General features: G+C 43.0%; 1 protein-coding gene and 1 pseudogene across 1 annotated transcript in view; both read right to left on the minus strand.

Moving 5' to 3' along the window:
• Positions 1-3384: 3384 nt before the first annotated feature.
• LOC118928499 (transmembrane protein 87B-like) lies at positions 3385-4315 on the minus strand (annotated as a pseudogene).
• Positions 4316-19966: 15651 nt separating this feature from the next.
• The window catches only part of ADTRP (androgen-dependent TFPI-regulating protein), a 58302-nt gene continuing 57000 nt past the window's right edge, over positions 19967-21268 (minus strand). The window contains exon 6 of the mRNA XM_057493968.1: positions 19967-20772. Within this exon, the coding sequence (XP_057349951.1) occupies positions 20738-20772 (35 nt within the window). The 3' untranslated portion in view covers positions 19967-20737. The remainder of the gene's footprint in view (positions 20773-21268) is intronic.

Genomic DNA, 21268 nt, shown 5'->3' on the forward strand with positions numbered 1-21268 from the left:
AAGCAGTCTGAACTCACAATTAATGAAACTAGAAAAAGAACAACAAATGAGGCCCAAAGTCAGTAGAAGGAGGGACATAATAAAGATTAGAGCAGAAACAAATAAAATTGAGAAGAATAAAACAATACAAAGAATCAATGAAAGCAAGAGCTGATTCATCGAGAAAATAAACAAAATAGATAAACCCTTAGCCAGACTTATCAAGAAAAAACGAGAGTCTACACACATAAACAAAATCAGAAAAGAGAAAGGAAAAATCACTACAGACACCACAGAAATACAAAGAATTATTGGAGAATACTATGAAAAATTATATGCTAACAAACTGGATAACCTAGAAGAAATGGACAACTTTCTAGAAAAATACCACCTTTCAAGGCTGACCAAGGATGAAACAGAAAATCTGAGCAGACCAATTATTAGCAAAGAAATTGAACTGGTAATCAAAAACCTACCTAAGAACAAAACCCCTGGACCAGATGGCTTCACTGCTGAATTTTATCAAAAGTTTAGTGAAGACCTAATTCCCATTCTCCTTAAAGTTTTCCAAAAAGTAGAAGAGGAGGGAGTACTTCCAAACTCATTCTATGATGCTAGCATCACTCCAATACCAAAACCAGGCAAAGAAACCACAAAAAAAGAAAATTATTGACCAATATCCTTGATGAACATAGATGCAAAAATACTCAACAAAATATTAGCAAACCAAATTCAAAAATACATCAAAAAGATTATCCATCATGATCAACAAGGATTTTTCCAAGGATGCAAGGATGGTACAACATTTGAAAATCCATCAACATCATCCACCACATCAACAAAAAGGACAGAAACCACATAATCATCCCCATAGATGCTGAAAAAGCATTTGAAAAAATTCAACATCCATACATGATAAAAAATATCAACAAAATGGGTATAGAGGACAAGTACCTCAACATAATAAAGGCCATATATGACAAACCCACAGCCAACATTATACTTAACAGCAAGAAGCTGAAAGCTTTTCCTTTAAAACTGGGAACAAGACAAGAATGCCCACTCTCCCCACTTCTATTCAACTTAGTTCTGGAGGTCCTAGCGACGGCAATCAGACAACACAAAGAAATAAAAGGCATCCAGACTGGCAAGGAAGAAGTTAAACTCTCCCTGTTTGCAGATGACATGATATTGTACATAAAAAACCCTAAAGAATCCACTCCAAAACTACTAGATCTAATATCTGAATTCAGCAAAGTTGCAGGATACAAAATTAATACACAGAAATCTGTGGCATTCTTATACACTAACAATGAACTAGCAGAAAAACAATGAACTAACAATGATCCATTCACAATTTCATCAAAAAGAATAAAACACCTAGGAATAAACATAACCAAGGAAGTGAAAGACCTATACTCTGAAACTACAAGACACTCATGAGAGAAATTAAAGAAGATACCAATAAATGGAAACACATCCCATGCTCATGGATAGGAAGAATCAATATTGTCAAAATGGTCATCCTGCCCAAAGCAATCTATAGATTCAATGCAATTCCTGTCAAAATACCAACAGTATTCTTCAACGAACTAGAGAAAATCATCCTAAAATTCATATGGAACCACAAAAGACCTCAAATAGCCAAAACAATCCTAAGAAGGAAGAATGAAGCAGGGGGAATTACACTCCCCAACTTCAAGCTCTACTACAAAGCCACAGTAATCAAGACAATGTGTCACTGGCACAAGAACAGACCCATAGACCAATGGAACAGACTAGAGAGGAGCCCTGATATAAACCCAAACATTTTGGTCAATTAATATACGATAAAGGAGCCATGGACATACAATGGGAAAATGACAGCCACTTCAACAGCTGGTGTTGGCAAAACCGGACAGCTACATGCAAGAGAATGAAAGTGGACCATTGTCTAACCCCACACACAAAAGTAAATTCAAAATGGATTAAAGACTTGAATGTAAGTCATGAAACCATAAAACTCTTAGAAGACAACATAGGCAAACATCTCCTGAATATAAGCATGAGCAACTTCTTCCTGAACCCATCTCCTCAAGAAAGGGAAATGAAAGCAAAAATGGACTCATGGGACTACATCAAACTAAAAAGTTTTTGTACAGCAAAGGGCACCATCAACAAAACAAAAAGGCATCCTACAGTATGGGGGAATATATTTGTAAATGATGTATCTGACAAGGGGTTAACATCCAAAATATATAAAGAACTTACACACCTCAACACCCACAAAGTAAATAACCCAATTAACAAATGGGCAGAGGAGCTGAATAGACAGTTCTCCAAAGAAGAAATCCAGATGGCCAACAGGCACATGAAAAGATGCTCCACATCACTAATCATCAGAGAATTGCAAATTAAAACCACAATGAGATATCACCTCACACCAGTAAGGATGGCCAGCATCGAAAAGACAAACAACAACAAATGCTGGTGAGGATGTGGAGAAAGGGGAACCCTCCTACACTGCTGGTGGGAACGTAAGCTAGTTCAACCATTGTGGAAAGCAATATAGAAGTTCCTCAAAAAACTAAAAATAGAAATACAATTTGACCCTGGAATCCCACTTCTTGGAATATACCCAAAGAATACAACTTCTCAGATTCAAAAAGACATGTGCACCCCTATGTTCATCGCAGCACTTTTTACAATAGCCAAGATATGGAAGCAACCTAAGTGTCCATCAGAAGATGAATGGATAAAGAATATGTGGTACATATACACAATGGAATACTATTCAGCCATAAGAAGAAAACAAATCCTACCATTTACAACAACATGGATGGAGCTGGATGGCATTATGCTCAGTGAAATAATCCAGATGGAGAAAGACAAATGCTAAATGATTTCTCTCATTTGTGGAGAATAACAATGAAGCAAAACTGAAGGAACAAAATGGCAGCAGACTCAGAGAATCCAAGAATGAACTAAAACTAGTGGTTACCAAAGGGGAGGGGTGTGGGAGGGCGGTGGGGAGGGAGGGAAAAGGGGATTGAGGGGTACTATGTTTAGTACACATGGTGTTGGGGATCACGGGGAGAACAGTGTATCACAGAGAAGGGTCATAATGGATCTCTGGCAACTTGCTGGACAGTGACTGCATTGGGGTGTGGGTGGGATGGGCCTTGATAATATGCATAAATGTAGTAACCACACTGTTTTTTCATGTGAAACCTTCATAAGAATGTATATCAATCATAACTTAATAAAAAATTTTTAAAAAGAAAAAAGAGACAATGCCACTGTCACTGCAAGTGACACAGTATATGCACTTTGAAAACTGTTTCTGACTAGGCTCTCAGGAGGGAATCCTGCTCTCATGGGTTCAAATCACATTATGTTTTCTGAAGAGAACATTTTTTTCTGCCATTTCAGATCTGGACATGATTTACTCATCTGAATGCACTAATACTAGAAAAGCTACATCTGTGAATGAAGAGGGAATATTCTCTTCCACCCACTTCAAATCTTCATCAAAATTATCAGAAGTATCAGGTTTAGCTCTTCCATTGGAAACTGTTTTTGAAGCTCTTAATTTTATTCCTTCAGTTAAATTTTCAGACGTTACCATGAATTCCTCAATTTTATCATCAGAATCATCTATTAAGGGCATAAAGGCATACCTCTGATTATTTGCTGATGGTCTCCAATGTCTTAGTTGTTCATACCATAAACACTACAGAAGCCACTACAGCAAAGATCAGAGTATTTGTAAAGTGCCTGTATAACAAAAATTTCACTGTGTTCTTTCTTTGCCTTAGAGACTTCATATTTTGTGCCAAACTTATAAAACTCCACCAGCACAAGCCAGAGTCAAGGAGAGAGAGAGGGAGGCTGGCCAGAAGCACAAGATCAGAGTCATTTGCTCCAATGACTCTCATCACACCTTCAACAGCTGCAAAGAGGAAGTAAAGCACAGCCAGTCCAATCATGTGATGCATGACTGTTCCTCAACGAGGCTTCACGATATCGTAACCCAAGCTCACAATGATCACAAGCAGGCAGACCAAGGTCCTCTTAATCGCAGATATCAACTCCATGAATATCAATAAACCTCAAGTTGATAGCCCAGTGCTATTGATGTTTTGATATTCACTATAAAAAACTGCTTTTTCAAGCATTCCCAGGAAAATAACAGCTGCAATCCAGAACTGGATTCTTAATATATCTTTCCAATAACAGGCAGACCATGTCAGCCAGAGTATGGCATATAAAATATAGACGATACACATCACCATGTAAAAAATCATTAGAGGCCAAACTGATGCAGAAATATATCCAAGAGGCCCCATCATGGAAAGAGAAAACATTCAAATTACATCTTGCATTTGTTTTTTCTGTTCTAACAGTAAAGATATGAAACCCATCTATCTGTGTTATGGCTACAACATCCATTGATCCTGCCTGGTTTGAAATATTTCCGGTATCAGTAATTAGTACCTTACTATTCAATGGGGGAAACAGCTGTAAATCAGTGCTGAAAACTAAATTTTCGTTTTTTGTTGTCCAACACTTGGTGTTCTTGAAATAGTGGTCACAAAGGTCTTCAGCAACACTAAGTTCATGGTTTTGTGACAGCTCCTTTTCCAGCCTAGAATATTCATTTTGACAGGTATGATGTTTTAAATACCACTCTATGGTAAACTTCACAGGCCCGGAACAACTGAATGACTTAACAGAAAACTTGATCTCAGTAGAATTAAACATAGTTTTCCTAAATATCAAAGGCCCTGATCTCAAAGCCGTGATCTGGCAGGACCCAAACCCCCACCCCCACAGCACCCAGCCCATGGAGGAAGAGAAACTGAGCTGGGGGGCCAGTGGGGTGGAAGCCTGGGACTGCTGAATTCACATCCCAAAGGAGATCTGCTTTGGGAGCACAAACCTACATTGCATGGTGCTCTGAAGATAAGTGGGGTTGGAAAGCTGAGACAGGCAGAACACCTGGAGAGACTGAGATTCCACCTATTTGTGGAGGGCAGGTATCCACATCTGGCCACTGACATGACTGCTATTTTTAAAAGAAGCAATTCAGAGCAAGTCTCAATGGTGAATCTGCAAATTAGCAAATGTCTCCAGAAGGGGCCATGAAGGGATCAGAGAGATTGCCACTGAGGCCCTACAGTTTCCTCCAGCTCTATCCCTGTGCCTCCTGTTCACCGCTTCATGTCTCAGAGATCACCCTCTCTCCCAAGGAATCGGTCCTTTGGCAGGGCTGCTAAAGAGGACTTGAGCTTATGTCAAGCCAATCATATTATTTCCTTCATCATCATCCTGAAAATTCCCCAAAGAAGCTTGTGAAAAGCAGGATATAGAAAGATAAAAAGGGTAGGTTCTCAATGATAAAGTTTGATATTCTACAAATAACAAAATTTCCTTGTCTAGAACATGAAGTAAGGCTTACTAAGTCTTTGAACCTATGTCTGTACATGATAAACCTAAGTGTGCAGTAGAGAGAGCAGAATTTCACAAAATACATTCAGATGTGTCTGAACACATAATAATCTATTTCACTTCTATTCACATGCATGTCATACCTAGTAAGTAACAATAAAGTTACTGGAAACCCCTTGTGCCATTTCTGGCCCTGCTACCATCCAGCAATGTGACTTTGGAGATATAATGTAGCCTATCTAGCCCTTGATTTTCACATCCGTGAAACTAAGAAGTTAGAAAATTTGACTTCCCAAACTCTCCCACTTTTAAAATTTGGTAATTCCTCAGTGGAAGATAATATGCAATAGTCAATATTAAGGGAAGACCATTGTCCTTTCTCATCTTTAGATGGGAGGGCATTAGATTGCATTAATCACAGGCAACCATGAAGTTGATTGCCATTTGCCTCTGCCAGGCATTTGGAGGCCCTACCCCTCTGTAACCAATTCAAATTAAAGTCGTGGCTTCAAGTTTTCTAAGCCACTCCTAAGTTTTAAATTTAAGCTATACTTTTCCAGGACGCTGGTCTCTGTGTAGAACTGCTCGGGGACAGCTTGCATGTATGCACGTATGTGCATGTGTTTCCCTTCTTTTGTTCTGCTCAGCATTAGGACATCTCTGTTTTGGAACTGTTAGTTGAGGGGAGAGTGGCAGGTGGTTTTCCTTCTGCTTTACCTGCATCCTCAAGCTTCTTCCTTTGGGATTCTGTGTTAACACAGATGGATGTCTAATATTAGCAGGTCAACCCGGGGGCCTCTAAGCTTTGGCTGTGGAGCGTCCTACTCTGTGAGGTCTTCAAAACAGTAACACGAGTCCTTCCAATATGTGCTCAGGGCAAAAGGCTTTGGTTGCTTTTCTTGCCCTTATGGGCTGCTGCAGTCTCTTAGAACTTGGTCTGGTTATTCCTTATTACCTTGTCATTTCTTTGATGATTTTAAGGAAATTATGTTAATTCATTACTTTCAGTCAATTTCAAGAGGAATTGGATCAAATGGCCAAGCTCCTTGAAATAGAGGAAAATGAAATTAGGAATATTTTTTAACAATGTCCTCTCTATCATTTCTAAGTATAAAGGTAATCCCCTAAATTAGTAAGTTAAACTGTGTAAAAATTTTAAAAATCTGTATAACAAGAAAGTAAGGAAGGGAAATAAAAAAGAAAGCAATCATGAAGAAGACCCAACAAATAGGAAGGTATTTGGAATTCATATAAAGAAGCTGAATCTCAAGAGAAAGGGCTTATTTTCTTAATATATTTAGAGCTCCATACTATTATTGATTGATGCATAACAAACTACCCCAAAATTTAGCAGCTCAGAAAAACAAGCATTTATTATCTCAGTTTTGGAGGGTCAGGAACCTGGGAACAGCTTAGCCAGGTGGTTCTGGCTCAGAGTCTCTTGTGAGATAGAAGTCAAACTTTGAAGTTTGAAGGCTTAACAGGTCCTCTCTGGCCACTTGCTGGGGGCCTCAATTCCTTGCCACCTAGCCGCCTCCATCTGCATCTGGCTCACATGGCAACCGGTTTCCTCCAAACCAAGTGACTCAAGAGAGAAAGCTACCAAGAGGGAAGTCAAGTGATTTTACAAGGTAATCTCGAAAATGATGTGCTATCACTTCCACCATATACTATTGGTCACTCAGACCCATAGTACAACGTGGGAGGGGATCACAAATGGATGTGAGTTCCAGAAGCTAAGGGTCATCTGGCATATCTTGAAGGTTGCCTGCTATAAACTCCTACAGTTCAATAAGAAATAATAAAAAAAATCCAAAAATCGATAAAAGATATAAAAGCCTATTCACAGAAAATACATAGGAATAAGACATAGGAAGACACATTTAAACACGCAAAGGTGTTCAACTTAATTCATAATAAGAATAATGTAAATTAAAACTATATGACAGAGGATCAAAGCCTAAATTGGCTACACAGAGAATGAATTAAGATATGATATGAAGAAGAACTTCCAACATCAACATTCTCTGGAAGAGTCATTCCAGAAGATGGTCATCAAAAAACTTCAACAAGGATCCAGGTGATGCTGCAGTTGTAGCTGCATTCATCCCACCGGTTCCTGTACTTGCCATGGGAATGAGGAAGGAGATATCTAAGCTGGCCTGTGCATACAGTAAAACAACAAATTTGACTGGATCTTTACTGTTGGAACTCAACCAAGAATTAGGAGAAGTGCAAGTTGCAGTGCTTCAAAATCGTGTGACTATAGACTATCTACTGTTAAAAGAACATATGGGATGTGAACAGTTTCCAGGAATGTGTTGTTTTAATTTGTCTGATTTTTCTCAAACTATTCAAATTCAGTTAGAGAATATCCATCATATCATTGATAAGTTTTCACAAATGCCTAGGGTGCCTAACTGGTTTTCTTGGTTTCACTGGATATGGCTGGTCATTTTAGGTCTGCTTTTGTTATGTAGCTGTATTCCTATAATGTTAATGTCTGTATGCAATTTAATTAGTAGTTTAAAACCTATACACGCTTATGTTACTCTACAAGAAGATATGTCAAAGAAATAATCAATCTTCCCATGTTTTCTTCTGTCTGCTACTTCTATAGCTTTTCTTCTTCCTTCCTAATTATGACCCTTTAGTAGAATTCATGCCTCATATCGAAATTACCGAGTATCATAATTCTTCCAAGTGGTAAAGATACCTCAGGACAAATGCTGGACATAGAAGCCACAGGGCATAAATCTGCAAAGAAGTAAAAAGCTAACCTTTTCAAAGAATATTTCTTCTCTCTCACTTACCAACTTTACATTTCCCTGTATGGCCCCGGAAGATGACTGGTTAGCCAGAGACGGGTAAGATTCCTCAAGGGAGGAACAACCTAAGACAGGCACAGTCGCAGGGAGGCCATCAGGTGAAAAATTGGGGATCAACAGAGGTGAGGCTTAGAACCTCACCCCCCCTGTTCTGAGAGAAATCTTCTGCATCCGTGGATGTTTTGTTGCCCTTGTCTAGCTTGGATTAATACTTAGCCTATAGGCACACACCTGATCATCTACATTTGCCCTCTTACAGCACTAAACTATGTTTTCTACCTTTATCTTGCATCTACCTACCACCTCAGCATTTTATTTAAAATAATAATAATAATAATAATAAGGGAGAAATGTGGGATTCACATATTAACCAAGTATAAAAATCAAACTAATAATCATATTTGACCTGATTGTTTATAGTTCATGATGCGTGATCAAAACCGAAAGTCTCTGTGATGGCTGCCCTTGCACTGTTCACCATGTATGAACTTATTCACTATGTAAGAACCTGTTCACCATGTAAGAACTTGTTCTTTATGCTTCAGAAGATTGGAGACTGTTGAGAATTAGACTTGGGGTTGATTAATGATTGTGCATTGATTCCCCTATACAGAATTTTATTGTTGTTAACATCCATTTGATCAATAAATATGAGAGATGGCCTCTCAAAAAAAAACTATATGGAGATAACATTTCTATACATGAAATCTATAGCCCACTGTATTGTTGAGTATTTGGGAAAATAGGGTTTCACATTTTGTTAGTGAGCGTAGACACTGGAAAAACCTCTGTGAAGAGTAATTTGGCAATAACTATCAAAAGTAAAAATATGCATTTCCTTTGATCCAACAATTCCACTTCTAGGAATTTATCCCAAGTATATCCTGGCACATGTGCAAAATGATGTCTGTATGAAGATCTTTATTGCAGCATTGACTTATAATAGAAAAGATTGGAAACAATCTGAATCTCCATCAACACAGAACTGATTACATGAATTATGGTAATGTACATATAATAGAATTCTATGAATCTCTCGAAAGAGAATAAGGCAGCACTCTTTATGTGATTTAGGATTTCTCACCAAGGTGTACTAAGAGATGGGAAACCAAGGTATAGAACAGTGTGTCATCATTTGTGAAAGAAATATATTATAAATATACGATATACATATATGCTTGTACAGTACCTCTAGAAGCATATGCAAAAGACTGGAACTGTAGTTGCTTTTGTAGAGGGGAACTGAGAGGCTAGGGAATGCATTCACTATTGTACATTTTGAATTTTATAGCACATGCAGGTATTAACTACTCAGAAATAAATTTAAAAATATTTTTTAAAAAGCATATTGTGATAACCTGAAATGATGGTACTTTAAGCTAAGCTGGTCAACAGAAAGCAGCAGAAGTAGAATTGGCAGGATGCAGTGAATAACTGGATGGGTGGGTGGGAGAAGGAACAGTCCAGAATGGTGCTCAGATTCCCACTGCAGGCACCTGAGTGCATGAAGATAGAGAACCTAAGGGCCTATCTCTCAGAACAAAACTTACGTATTTGATAAAATAATTAAGATTTATAGAAAACCACATTTTTAGAAATTCAAGATTATTGCTTTTTACAATTAGGGAATGTATGTTATATTTCTGAAAAATGTGTTTTATCCTTTCAGAACGTGGGTTAAATATTTGCCCAGATATTTGCAGAGTGTGCGGATCAAAGAAATTGAAAATAAAATATCTTTTTGACTCTTTTTGTGAGGGTGAAGGGGCACAGGTGAAGAAGAGATGAAGCTCACATAGCGACTTGCTCACTGGATGGAACAAGGCGCAGGATTTCCCAAAACACAAGAGAGTATCTCTAAAAATAGGGAAGAGTCCATTTAGCCACCAGGGGGCGCTCATCATTCCATTTTACGGCAGGCCTAGAATTACTCATGACAGGAAGGAAAATGCGGCTGAAGACCAGGAGAGAGTGTGTTTCTCCCGCACCCCACTGCATTTATACCACCGTGGTGAGGACACCCTGCCAAGTCATCTTATCACAAGGCGCGAGAACTGAAACTCAGCAGATGTGCTTTAAATGCTGCTCCCCCGGAATGTCAGGGATGGCCTCCTTGTCTTTTGTGAATTGAAACACGAATTTCTGTCTCCTGCCCTGTAATGCAAGGACTGCTCAGGGGGTGTCTCCACAGTTGGGTGGCAAAGGGGAAGAAGATGGCATGTGCTGCTTCCCTTAATGTAAGCCTACCTAAAGTGGTGATGGTTTTGGAAATGTTAGCATTTTATGAAGACTTGGAGGGTTCTAAAAACTAGAATTAGCAGAGTCCATGGCATTTGCCATTTTTCATTGCCTTCTCCCATTTTCATTCTGTTGGGTCATATGCAATGCTCTCTTGTTTGTACTTCAAGCTAGGGAATAATTGGAACCCTCTAGTTGATTTTGTGAAGTCATGAAGACTGTAAGTTAGTGTCCCTCCCCTTAAAGTGTTCTGACCCCTTGTGCCCCAATCAGTGGTTCCATCCTCTGTGATTTAACACTAAATCTACCAAGATCACAAAGGATAACTTGTAAGTACCCCTCACTGGACTACTAGAGCTTCTGAGTTATGAGAACAGAGGAGCAAATAGAAGTTCATCAAGTGCCAGACCCTGGGCTGTGTTCTAGGTCCATTATATCTCACCCAAACACTGCAGTAACCCTAACACAAGGTAAGTATTGGACCCCCAATTTGTATAAGGGGGAAACCCGGCTCTGAAAGGCTGAATGAGTCATCCAAGATGGTAAATGCTGTGGAAATAGGACTAACTGAACTTTGCCTGCCTGCCATATCCTGTGGGCCTTCTTTACTCCCTGGCTACCAGCCTTTTCAGGAACTGTAGCTCATTGGTGGAGCTTTAAGGCAGTTCTATTGCCCCTGCAATGCCTACTGCAAGTGTGGCGCGTGGTTTAACAATGGTTACAGCCACATCACGAGGCCCCTCGCGAGGTGCGATAGGAAGGGGCGGGTAGGGAACCCCTGACCCTCCATCAACCACAGCGCAGGGGGCAGTAACGAGACCCTGGCTGACCTTTTGCAGTAACTGCCATGCTTTGGCCATGGCTGCTCTTCCCATTTCAGCTACTAATGGTCTCTGAGCCTGGAGCCGCCTGCAGGTAAATGCAGGTGAGGTTAATGGGCCACCAGACCCGTGACTGTGCTCCTTGCCACGGACGTTATATATTGATCATGTGCGTTGAGCTTGTACAGTGATGGGTCTTGTTCCCAGAAGGAGCAAGAGGTCAGGAGGGCATAAGCTCACGGATTTTCCCAGACGCCTTCACACCTCACCCAGGTGACATGAGGTTGGTCATAAAATCTCTAACCATGGGGCAGTGGCCTTCAGCACCCTGATTTGGAAGCCATGCCCAAGACCGTAGCCTCGGGAGCATCATTAACACCTGTGAAGGTGTGCCGCACACGAATCTGTGCTGTACAGACCCAGTCCTCCACAGAGCCTCGGTCTCTAAGGCAGAGCATTTCGAAACACCACGTCCCCTTCCAGTCATGTGTGGAACCATCTCAGAAGTTAATATTCAAAGCAACACTCATATATTAAGTTTCTTTCTGAAATCTGTTCCACTGAATGGGCTCATCCGTAAGAGGACAGACTGTTGTTTCCTTGATTGGATGATGTGGGATTTTGGGAGACTCTTGAATGAATGAAAGGAAGCAAGAGAGTTTGGCAAACGGAAGCAGAGGGTTTATTATAGGCCTGTGAGTCACAGGGGCTGCAGGCAAAGGATCTGGAGGGGGCGAGTGAGCGAAGGCAGGCGTGAAACAGCGCTGGGAGGCAGCCCCGGAGAAGGGAAGTGAGGCCCGGAAGAGGAAAATAGAGGAGTGTATTAGGGTTTTCGAGAGAAATAGAGCCAAGAGTGTGTGTGTGTGTGTGTGTGTGTGTGTGTGTGTGTGTGTGTGTGTGTGTGTGTGTGTGTGCAGATAGGTAAAGAGAGATTTTAAACAGTCTGGACCTTTCACCGCTATGGCGGTGCACTGAGGTGTGTAGGGAGATGTGACAACACCCAGCCAGAAAGCTCTGCAGAGGCCTCTGAACCGTTCCTGGAGCCCAGCCCTGCACTCTTCCTCAAAGTCACCTCGGGTGCTGTGTCCAAGGGGAGCAGGGAGTCAGTCATGCCACCAAATTTGCTGAGCAGTGGAATGCTGGACTCCAGAAGGCTGTTAGGAAAGAAGGCAACAGCTCTCCCGGGTGATGTTTAAAACGACCTGATATGCATTATATTTCATCACACTTTAGCTGCTGTGATATCCAAGGAAATTTCAAGGAGAATTCCCATGTATCAGTGTTTCCAACTTCAGCTGCCCGTTGGCATGACCTAGAGGTGCTTTTGCAACTCCCAATATCTCACGCATATCCCAGCCCAGTTCAGTGTCTGGAGGAGGGATCTGGGCATAAGTACCATGCAAAGCCCAGGGCTCCAAATGTGCAGGAAGGCGGCCTAACTGCCCCAGGCCCCGGCAGCGGCCCTTCAGCTTTCCTTGCTCTCCAGCTCACAGGGTCCCCTCAGTGTGTTCACTTGGCCCATTTCTAAGGCCATTCAAACTGCTAGGGTTCAGGAAAGAGAGTTTCCCCAATAATTTGGTGTTCTAAGACCTGTATCCTTCCTACATTGCTGAAGAAGGCTTAAAATGAAAATGCTTAAGCTTTGACTCCAAGGAACCAGAAGGAAGTCTTGATCTTGTAGACATCATGAAGAAAACAGAAGCAGACATTGGTAGAAATCAGACAGCATAAATCTGAGCTGACCAGGCTGGGCTCAGACTCCATTCTCAGATAATTCTTACTTGGGGAAATCCATCCAACTCACTGAGTTTCTATGTCCTTAACATGGGGATAATAATGTCACCTTTCAGGGACAGAGCGTGGAGTAGAGATTATGAATAGCGAATAAGTGTCTCTAGTAGGCATGCAATGAATGGTATAAACTATTGCTTGAGTTAGGACAGACAAATGAGAAGAATTAACAGCTGGAATTTGATATCCAATGACCTCTGACCCTGAAGTCCCCTCATTTGTAAAATAGAGATAATGTGTTAGATGAAACAGCATCCTCCAATATTTACATCCACCTGGAACATGAGAATGTGACCTTATTTGGAAATAGGATCTGTGCAGATGTGTTTAGCTAATTAGTCATCTTCAAAGTAACATAAATGAGAAACGATCATCGCCTCTAGTCTTGTAAACCAAGGGGTATACAACGAAAAGGGACTCAAGGCATCATGGAGGCCAGGAAACAGGTGGGCTTATGTGGCCCTGAGTTCCTGCCCTGGTTAGGGGCTGGTTTCCAGGCTGCCAGCGTGTCCTGGGAACAAACCTTCTTTTTGTTCCTCCAGCTGAGGAACCTGGTACAGAAAGCCATCCTTTCTCCTGCTTCCCTCATTGTGGGGGGAGGACTGGTGGCCCATCTACCTGCCAGGCAGGAAAAGGGATTATGTCCTTCGACCTCAGGTGCACAAGCACAGCACCTTGTCTCATACACACACAGACACATTCATGCTCAGATAGCTTAGTGCTCTTCTGGCTCTCATCCTGGAAGACCCTCCCTGGAGCTGTGCTTTCAGTCGCCTTCCCAACAGGCAACCAGAGAACCAAGATGCATGTGCCCATGGCATTTTCATTAAACCCACTGGAAGGCACAGCAAAGTCTCCCTTTATCACTGTTCATAGTCAGTAATTCCTGTGTTCCATGCCCAGGGTCTAATATGGCCCCCAGGTGAGGCTGTGAGTTGAGAGGACATTTTGCAACAGGTCCTTTCTCTCTCTTGATGTGAGGTTTACCCACAAGTACACACCACTGAGCAGGGAGCCTGTGACAGAATCACTTGCAGGCAGGTCTCCTGGCCTCTTCCTCTTAGTTTGGTGACATATGAGGACACTCAAAAGTCTTGATGGCAGGAAGCCTAGCAGAGGAGAATACAGGCAAGGCCAGTGTGATCTAACTTAAAATAAAAGTAATTTTATTGAACCACATGACTTTAAAACTTGGCCAAGTCGAGAGAATGCATATACAGAATATGACAACCTGGGTGCATTTCAGAAGGTAATTAGAAAAATCTTCAAATGGAATTAAACACACCTAAGTTGAGAGTTTTCAGAACCATGTGCCGGATTCCTGGCAAGGTCAAAATCATACAGTATTTTTGCCCAACTGTACATCATCTAACTTTATAATTTACATCTTAATAAAATTAAGTGTGGAGTGAAAACATATCCCTAAATTATAATCAAATGTATGTGCTCAGGCCAGACTTCAGCCTCAGTGGAAGGTTCTGTAAGATTTTGTAAGTGCTCGAGGCACCAGCACCTTTCCTCTTCTTCCTGTCAGCACCTCAGAGGAGCTGAGTCTCGCAGCACAGCTGCCCACGCACTGATATGGAGAAACAAGGCTTGGTTCTACATTTCCCGAAGGCGCTGCAGGATCAAAGGGTGCAAATCCCTGACGCCCGTGCAAATGGCCCAAGCCATGACCCTCATGCTCCATCACGCCTGATGATCATCATGACCTCAGGCCACCGCTTGCATGTGGCCAGCACCACACACATAGTAGGAAGTTTATAATTCCTTGTTCAGTGAATGAATGAATTCTTTAGTACAGTGGACTGTAATGTCATTCAACTTATTGGTTGTAGCCCCATTTTTGAATTAAGAAGTCAATTAACTGATCATAATATAGTTCACATAATAGAAAATGATCAGAAAATAAAGCAGTCTATTGCACATATTAAGAATGTAGGTGTGTTTGTTGTGTGTTTCTACTGGGTCATGATGTAAAATGTATTTCTGAAGGTATCAATCAGGAAAGATTAAAAGCCATGGTGGAGTGGAAATGATTGCAACATCTGGTCAGGTAGGTCTGGATTTGAGTCTTAATGCCACCATGAGATGCTGAACAAGCTGTGTCAATCCGCGGTCACATGTGTATTGACAGTCTGCTGTGTATTGTGCACTCTGCTCTGTGGCGGATGCAGTGGTGTGTAAGTCCTGCCTCCTTGCCCTCAGAGCAGCACACGGTGTGCCCTTAATGCATGTCGCCTCTTGTCAGCACTTCAGGGCCTCTGGGACTGACTGCTGTTTGGATAAGGAGGAATCTTGGGCAAGTTCAACCCTGGCTGAAGTTCTTCAGGAGCCAATGGACTCCAGATGTTTTCTTTGGTCTGTCTCTTCTCAAGATGGTGCTAACCCAACCACAACCTCTCTCCCCAGCCGTAAAGTGAGTTTCAGTTCCCCTAGTGCCAGCCAGACCATCAGGAAAGAGACACAAAGAGTGACACGTCCCAGCTGTGCCTCCTCTTTCCACTCCTCCAAAGGCGTGCAGAACTGCATTGGCCATTCAATGGCTGACGTCACTTCCCACTCTATGTGGGGGCCCGCTAACCATGGCTGAGCTCTCTGGAGGTGGGGTGGCAAGCCACGGCACACACCCAGTCACCTCTTGGCAATTCGCATGGTAAAACATTGGGAAGTAGGCCAGGTCTGTCCCCAGAGTAAGCAGCTGCCCTTTCTGTACCTGGTCCTTTTCTCACAACATCCCCCTTTTCCCTCTGCCAGGTGTGCCCCCTCCCATTAAAGCTGACTTTCAATCATCAAATACCTGTCATTAATAAGTGAACATGAATAAATGTAAGTCAATGGGTCAGCTCTCGCACATCCATATTAAATTTGTCTCAAATGAAATGCTTTTTCTGTGGTGAAGGATTGTTTTTTGTCCATTAGGAAGAGATCCTTGGGGTGCCGTTAGAGCAGAGAGCCTTCTCGAAGTGCCTGGGGCATCTCACCACAGGAGTGGCTGAAGCAGGGAGAGTCAGACTAAGCCAGGCCTTTGGGGCAAGCAGACACCATCTGTAAGGCAGGGGTGAGCACGGGCCAGAAGGAGAATAAATTTGTCTTTGGAGCCCCCCTGCCCCCACTTCTCTTATAAAGGTCAGTGTCCCTGACTTGGAGCCCAGTACCCCTAGGCTCTCTGGGGGTAGCCAGGGCGATCCAACCATCCTATCCGGAGCTCACCTGCACGCAGTCTTTATTCTCCAGGCCATTCCCCATCTCCTTTTCCTCTTTACAAGTTTATTCGTCCCTCGTCCCATTCTGTCAGTGTGCTTTCCACCAGCAGGTCACATGAAACTATAACCTGGGCACCACAGTTAATAGGATTCAGCATTAAAATGGAGAGCGTATTTCAAATGAAACAGGGAGCCTGATGTTAGGAATCTCAGCTTCTGGGCGAGGAGGAAGACATTTGGTGGTGAAGCCTATAGGATTAAGAAACAGTAATGAATCCTCAAGTCAGTCTGTATTTTCAGTGCTTTCTCATAGTGCAGTTCGGTCTCTTTGTGGATCCGGACACTGAGACCTGGCCCCTGGCCTCAGGGAGTCTGCAGCCAAGCAGAGTGGGATGAGCAATCCTGGATGGCTGACACTTGCACCCTCCACTTCAAATAATCATACTGAATCATGCTAAGTATTATCATATGACTGTAAGGAACCAAGGTGAGGGAAGGAAGTTATTTCCCCCAGGTTCTATATAAACAGTGAGTCAGGATCAGAATTCAGACCTGCTCTGGTTCTGAAGCTTATCCAGCATCACATACTGTCATGGGAGCAGAACCCAGTAGGTCAGATCAAGGAGAGAGGAAGGGATGTGCGTGGGGCTGGGGTGGTTGCTACAATGAGCCCAGTGCCCCCACAGAACTAAGGGAAAGCTATTTAGGAGGATGGGTGAGGGGCCCTGCAGGCAGGCCTGGAGCCATGAGAGACTGTGGCTGGAGGAAGAAGAAGGGTCTTCCCAATTAGCATGACCAGCTTAAGGAAAGGCTTGGGTGTAGGAACAACAGTGTAGGGAACCCGGAGGCGGGGACTTGGGTGGGGGGTACAGCAATACCTGACGGGCGGCCCTCTCCTTGACCTTGATTCAGCTGAGGGAGGACAGCCAACACAGGAGGTCTCCCTCCAAGGGCAGGAACTCAGCTCACCCAGCCTCCGCCCCTCCGCCGTTTCCCTCCCCACGGCCTTAACTGGAGCTCCTGCCTCCGAGGAGGATGTTCAGGGTCCCCAAGGCAAGGGGCCTCTTCTCAGAAGTCCCTGATGATGCAGGTTGCAGGCTTCTGGGGAGGAAGGATGGGGAAGCCAGGAGGTTCTGGAATCCTGGCCAGTTTCAATGCAACTACCGCAGCTTAATCTACAGAAACAGGAGGCAGGAGGCAGGTTCTTTCTCTTTTTTTTCTCTCCAAGACATGGAAACCTTTATTTTCTCCCTATACCACAAACTGGTGCTGTTAAATAATATTGGATAATTGCACCTGTCGCACTCCCCATATTGTGCTGAGGAAAAATAATTGCTGGTTTTCTGCTTTGCAGTTCAGCTGTGACTTCGTCATTTGACTCGGAGCATGTCATTTTCTCCCGTTTTAGACTGTGTACAGTCAAACCGTGTGAAAGGACTCACGGTTAGCAGCCCTGCGTGTGTGAGTAGGCGTGGGCCTCATTCAGTAACGATTTCTAATTTATACTGCATTGAAAATCCACAGCTATAAATAAACAGTTCTGTCTGGCTTTGCTGCTTACTCAAATGCTTTATCAAAAAAAGAAAAAAGAAAAAGAGCCACCCACTGCTTGAGGAAAGAAAACAACGTCGTGTATGGATTCTGGCCTCTGACACTTGGGTCTGGGAGTGGGGGACGCCAGACTTGGGATGGGTTCAGAGCTCTGCCACGGAGGCCCGGCCTCCCTGCTCCACCTTCAGCGCCTCCCGCTCCCCGCATGCAGGCGCAGTGTGTTTGGGGTTACGGTGCATAGAACTGACTTCCAGTTAAGGTGTTTCTCATGAGCAGGTGCAGAGGAGCTGAAAGTAGCCTGAGGAAGATGTGACCCTTTTTGGGGGAGGATGGGGCTATGGATTGTTTAGACAAACAATATAAGTCTTCTCCCACAATTCACAACTGGTGTCACATGCGAGTTAGCAACTCCAGAGCATTAGCTCAGGTGTGGACCAGTGCGTGAGCTGTGGCGTTACTCTTCCCTCTGCTTATATGGATGAGACTTCACCAGGTGGGGTCCCCTGACCACCTTCTTTTGTCCATATGTACAGCCATATTTTGCTTTTTAAAATGGATGGCTAATCTTTGGATGGCTAATTACTGCTTTGCTCTGTAATACAGAGGAAGGAAGGAGGGCTCAGGAATCAACCATCTGTGTCACTGTGGACCAGTCACTTCCCTCCTGTGAACCCAGTGGTGTGCTGGGTCCAGATTGTACAGGTTCCCGAGGGTCAAGTGGTTGTGCGTATCTCTTCCCAACTCTGCACTCAGGGGCATGTTGGTAGCTTGAAAAAGGTCACAGTGGGGTGTTAACACCATAGAAATGCGCACACACTATAAATCATGGCCCTAAATTATCTTCTTCTCCAGAAAGTTGGTTTTTAGACATTTATCAGTACACCAGTATCAGAAACTCATATTGCTCATTTCTAAAACGAGGACATAATACATTTTCTAGTGATAAGAGTTTTGTAGAAATAAAATAAGATCATGGAGGTGAACGTGGTTGTAAATTACATGACACTATGCAAATGTTATTGCTGGTTATCTCATCATTTGGCTTGTATTGTTGTTTTCTAACCATTAAAGACTTAACACAGCCTGCGTAGGCAGCAAATACCATATATCTTTTAATAAATGTTTAATCAGTGTTGATCACAGGTGTTTTGTAAGCCTCTGCAGCTTTCTTAAGAGACAGCAGCCCCAAGGAAGTGCTATGTGCTTAGGTATGTACTCAGAGGGAAATGGTGCTGAGGTGTTTCTGGGCTTGGAATAGATCCTGCCTGGTGACCAGTTATGCGACAATCAAGGTTTAATTTGGTCCCAGGTACAGTGAAGCCACAAATAGAAATCTGCAAGTCATCCCAGCCAAGAGCTAACTATGACTCTGAGAAGTATGCAGCCCGAGTCATCTCTGGGGTGTGGAAACTTGAGGCGATCCCACAGGCTTTATGTTCGGGGAATTTCCACTGTGACAACGGCTCTGGCCTCCTGCTGAGACCAGGCATGCAGAGCAGTCCAGAAGCGGCAGGTATAGGAAAAGAGGTGGTGTTCCCAGCTCGGTCCAAAAGGGCCGGAGGCTCATGTCTAGATACCAGTAGAGAGGAGGAGAGACAGGTGAGGTTTCTTGGTGTCTGTCCCTCTCTTCTCTTGGACTGCCTGCCCTACCGGGCTATTCTGCCTTTTTCCTTAACACTTCAAGATGGCTCTTGGTTTTTCTGATGTGGGGTAGTTATTTCACAGCAGCCCGTCATGCAGCAACCAAGGTCTAATTAGGTCTCAGGAACAGTTTTTACCAAATTTTACCCATTTTCACCAAATTGCTCCTGTACAATGTTAAGTTGGGAAGCCCAAGTACAATTAGTCCAGTGCCCATCACTCCCACACACTGACCCCCAGGGACCCAGTGACACACCAACAGACACCAATATGTTTGCCCACCACTAGACACCTGTCATTTGTGTTCTTTACAAAATGTGCCTGTAATTAAAGACCCAGGAAAATCTACCATGAAAATCAAAGCAGGGTTCCTTGTTAATCACCTGACAATCAGCTTTGTTAAACCATAAATTAACTTGACAAAGTTCTTTGTGCCAAAGCAATCTCAGCAGCCTCATGATCGTATCACTTTCCATGAAAAATATATATTTATTTGATGAATTAATCAATATTTGAACAGAAGAGATTTTGACAATATCACTATGTTCAATGTTTATACCTCCCTCAAATGCTTGCTCACAATAATTCTTACAGCTTACTCTCTCATTGTCCCAATTAATTTGTTCTTATACCAGGTAGACAACTTCAGCTGAAGCTATCTAGGTCAAGAGGAAAAAAATGGATGAGCGAGTCACTAAAATAACTAGTTTATGAAAATGCTTGTTTGGAAGAAATTTGGGATTATTCAAGAATAGCACAGGACTGGGAGTTGGAAGATCTGGGAGACAAAAGCTGTTGCCTTGGTTACGCACTACCTCTCTGGCTGTCTGCACGTGACTTCTCACCTGGGCCTTCAGCATCTTCGTCGGTCACATGAAGTGCTGAGATGACCATGAGTTCTCTTCGCTCTCAGACATTCTCTCACACCCAGTTTATGTGAGTTTCTTTGGCCTTTGGCCAGATTTTGACCAAAGGTAAAAAATTCTGAGACAGCAGGAGGTGTTAAATGCACGTCCAGTAAACCTCTCAAAAAACCACGAGTCCTCAAATTAAGCTACCTTCATCACCATATTATTAAATTTAAATAGCACTCCCAGTCCTTTCTACCTTCCTATGTCGCACCACCACGAATCTGCACCAGAAAGGAAGGAAGGAAGGAAGGAAGGAAGGAAGAAGAAAAACAGGAAGGAAGGAAGGAAGGAAGAAACTCTCTTCTTTTCTTCATCTTTAGCCTTTGGAAGACAGCATATAATTAGTTCCTCTTCTCCCTCAGCTGCTTCTTGTCACCTGTACAAACAAGAGCAGAGAGAGAGGTATCAGACTTCAGGGTTTCCCTAACAGATATTTTTGTGTGGCTAGACGTTCACCCTGACTTGAGTCAGTGGAAAGTCAAGGACACTTTTCCCAAGGCAAGAAGACGCACTTGAAGGGGTTCTGAAGGCTTATGACCACTGCTGCAGGGCGAGAAGCAACTCTGTTGTCTCCCATGGTACCTGCTCACAGTAGCCAGTTGACCGCCAGTGCCACTCGCCTTCACGTGGCTCTGCACACCTAACAGGATTACCATTGCTTTTGGCCACATGTTTGCCGGCTGCACACAATCCATCAACAAACTTTAAGACTTTGCAGATGGAGGTGAAGAGACCACCGCAAACAGAGGAAACAGAAGACCGAAGTTCACCTAATTAGGGGTCATTCCAGGAATCTCACAGAATCAGCTTACAGCCTGGATGGAAAAGTATTAGCATATTGATTCAGTGTTAGTAAGCTCATAGACGGGCTT

This window comes from Manis pentadactyla, chromosome 16 (assembly GCF_030020395.1).
Source record: "Manis pentadactyla isolate mManPen7 chromosome 16, mManPen7.hap1, whole genome shotgun sequence".
NCBI lineage: Eukaryota > Metazoa > Chordata > Mammalia > Pholidota > Manidae > Manis > Manis pentadactyla.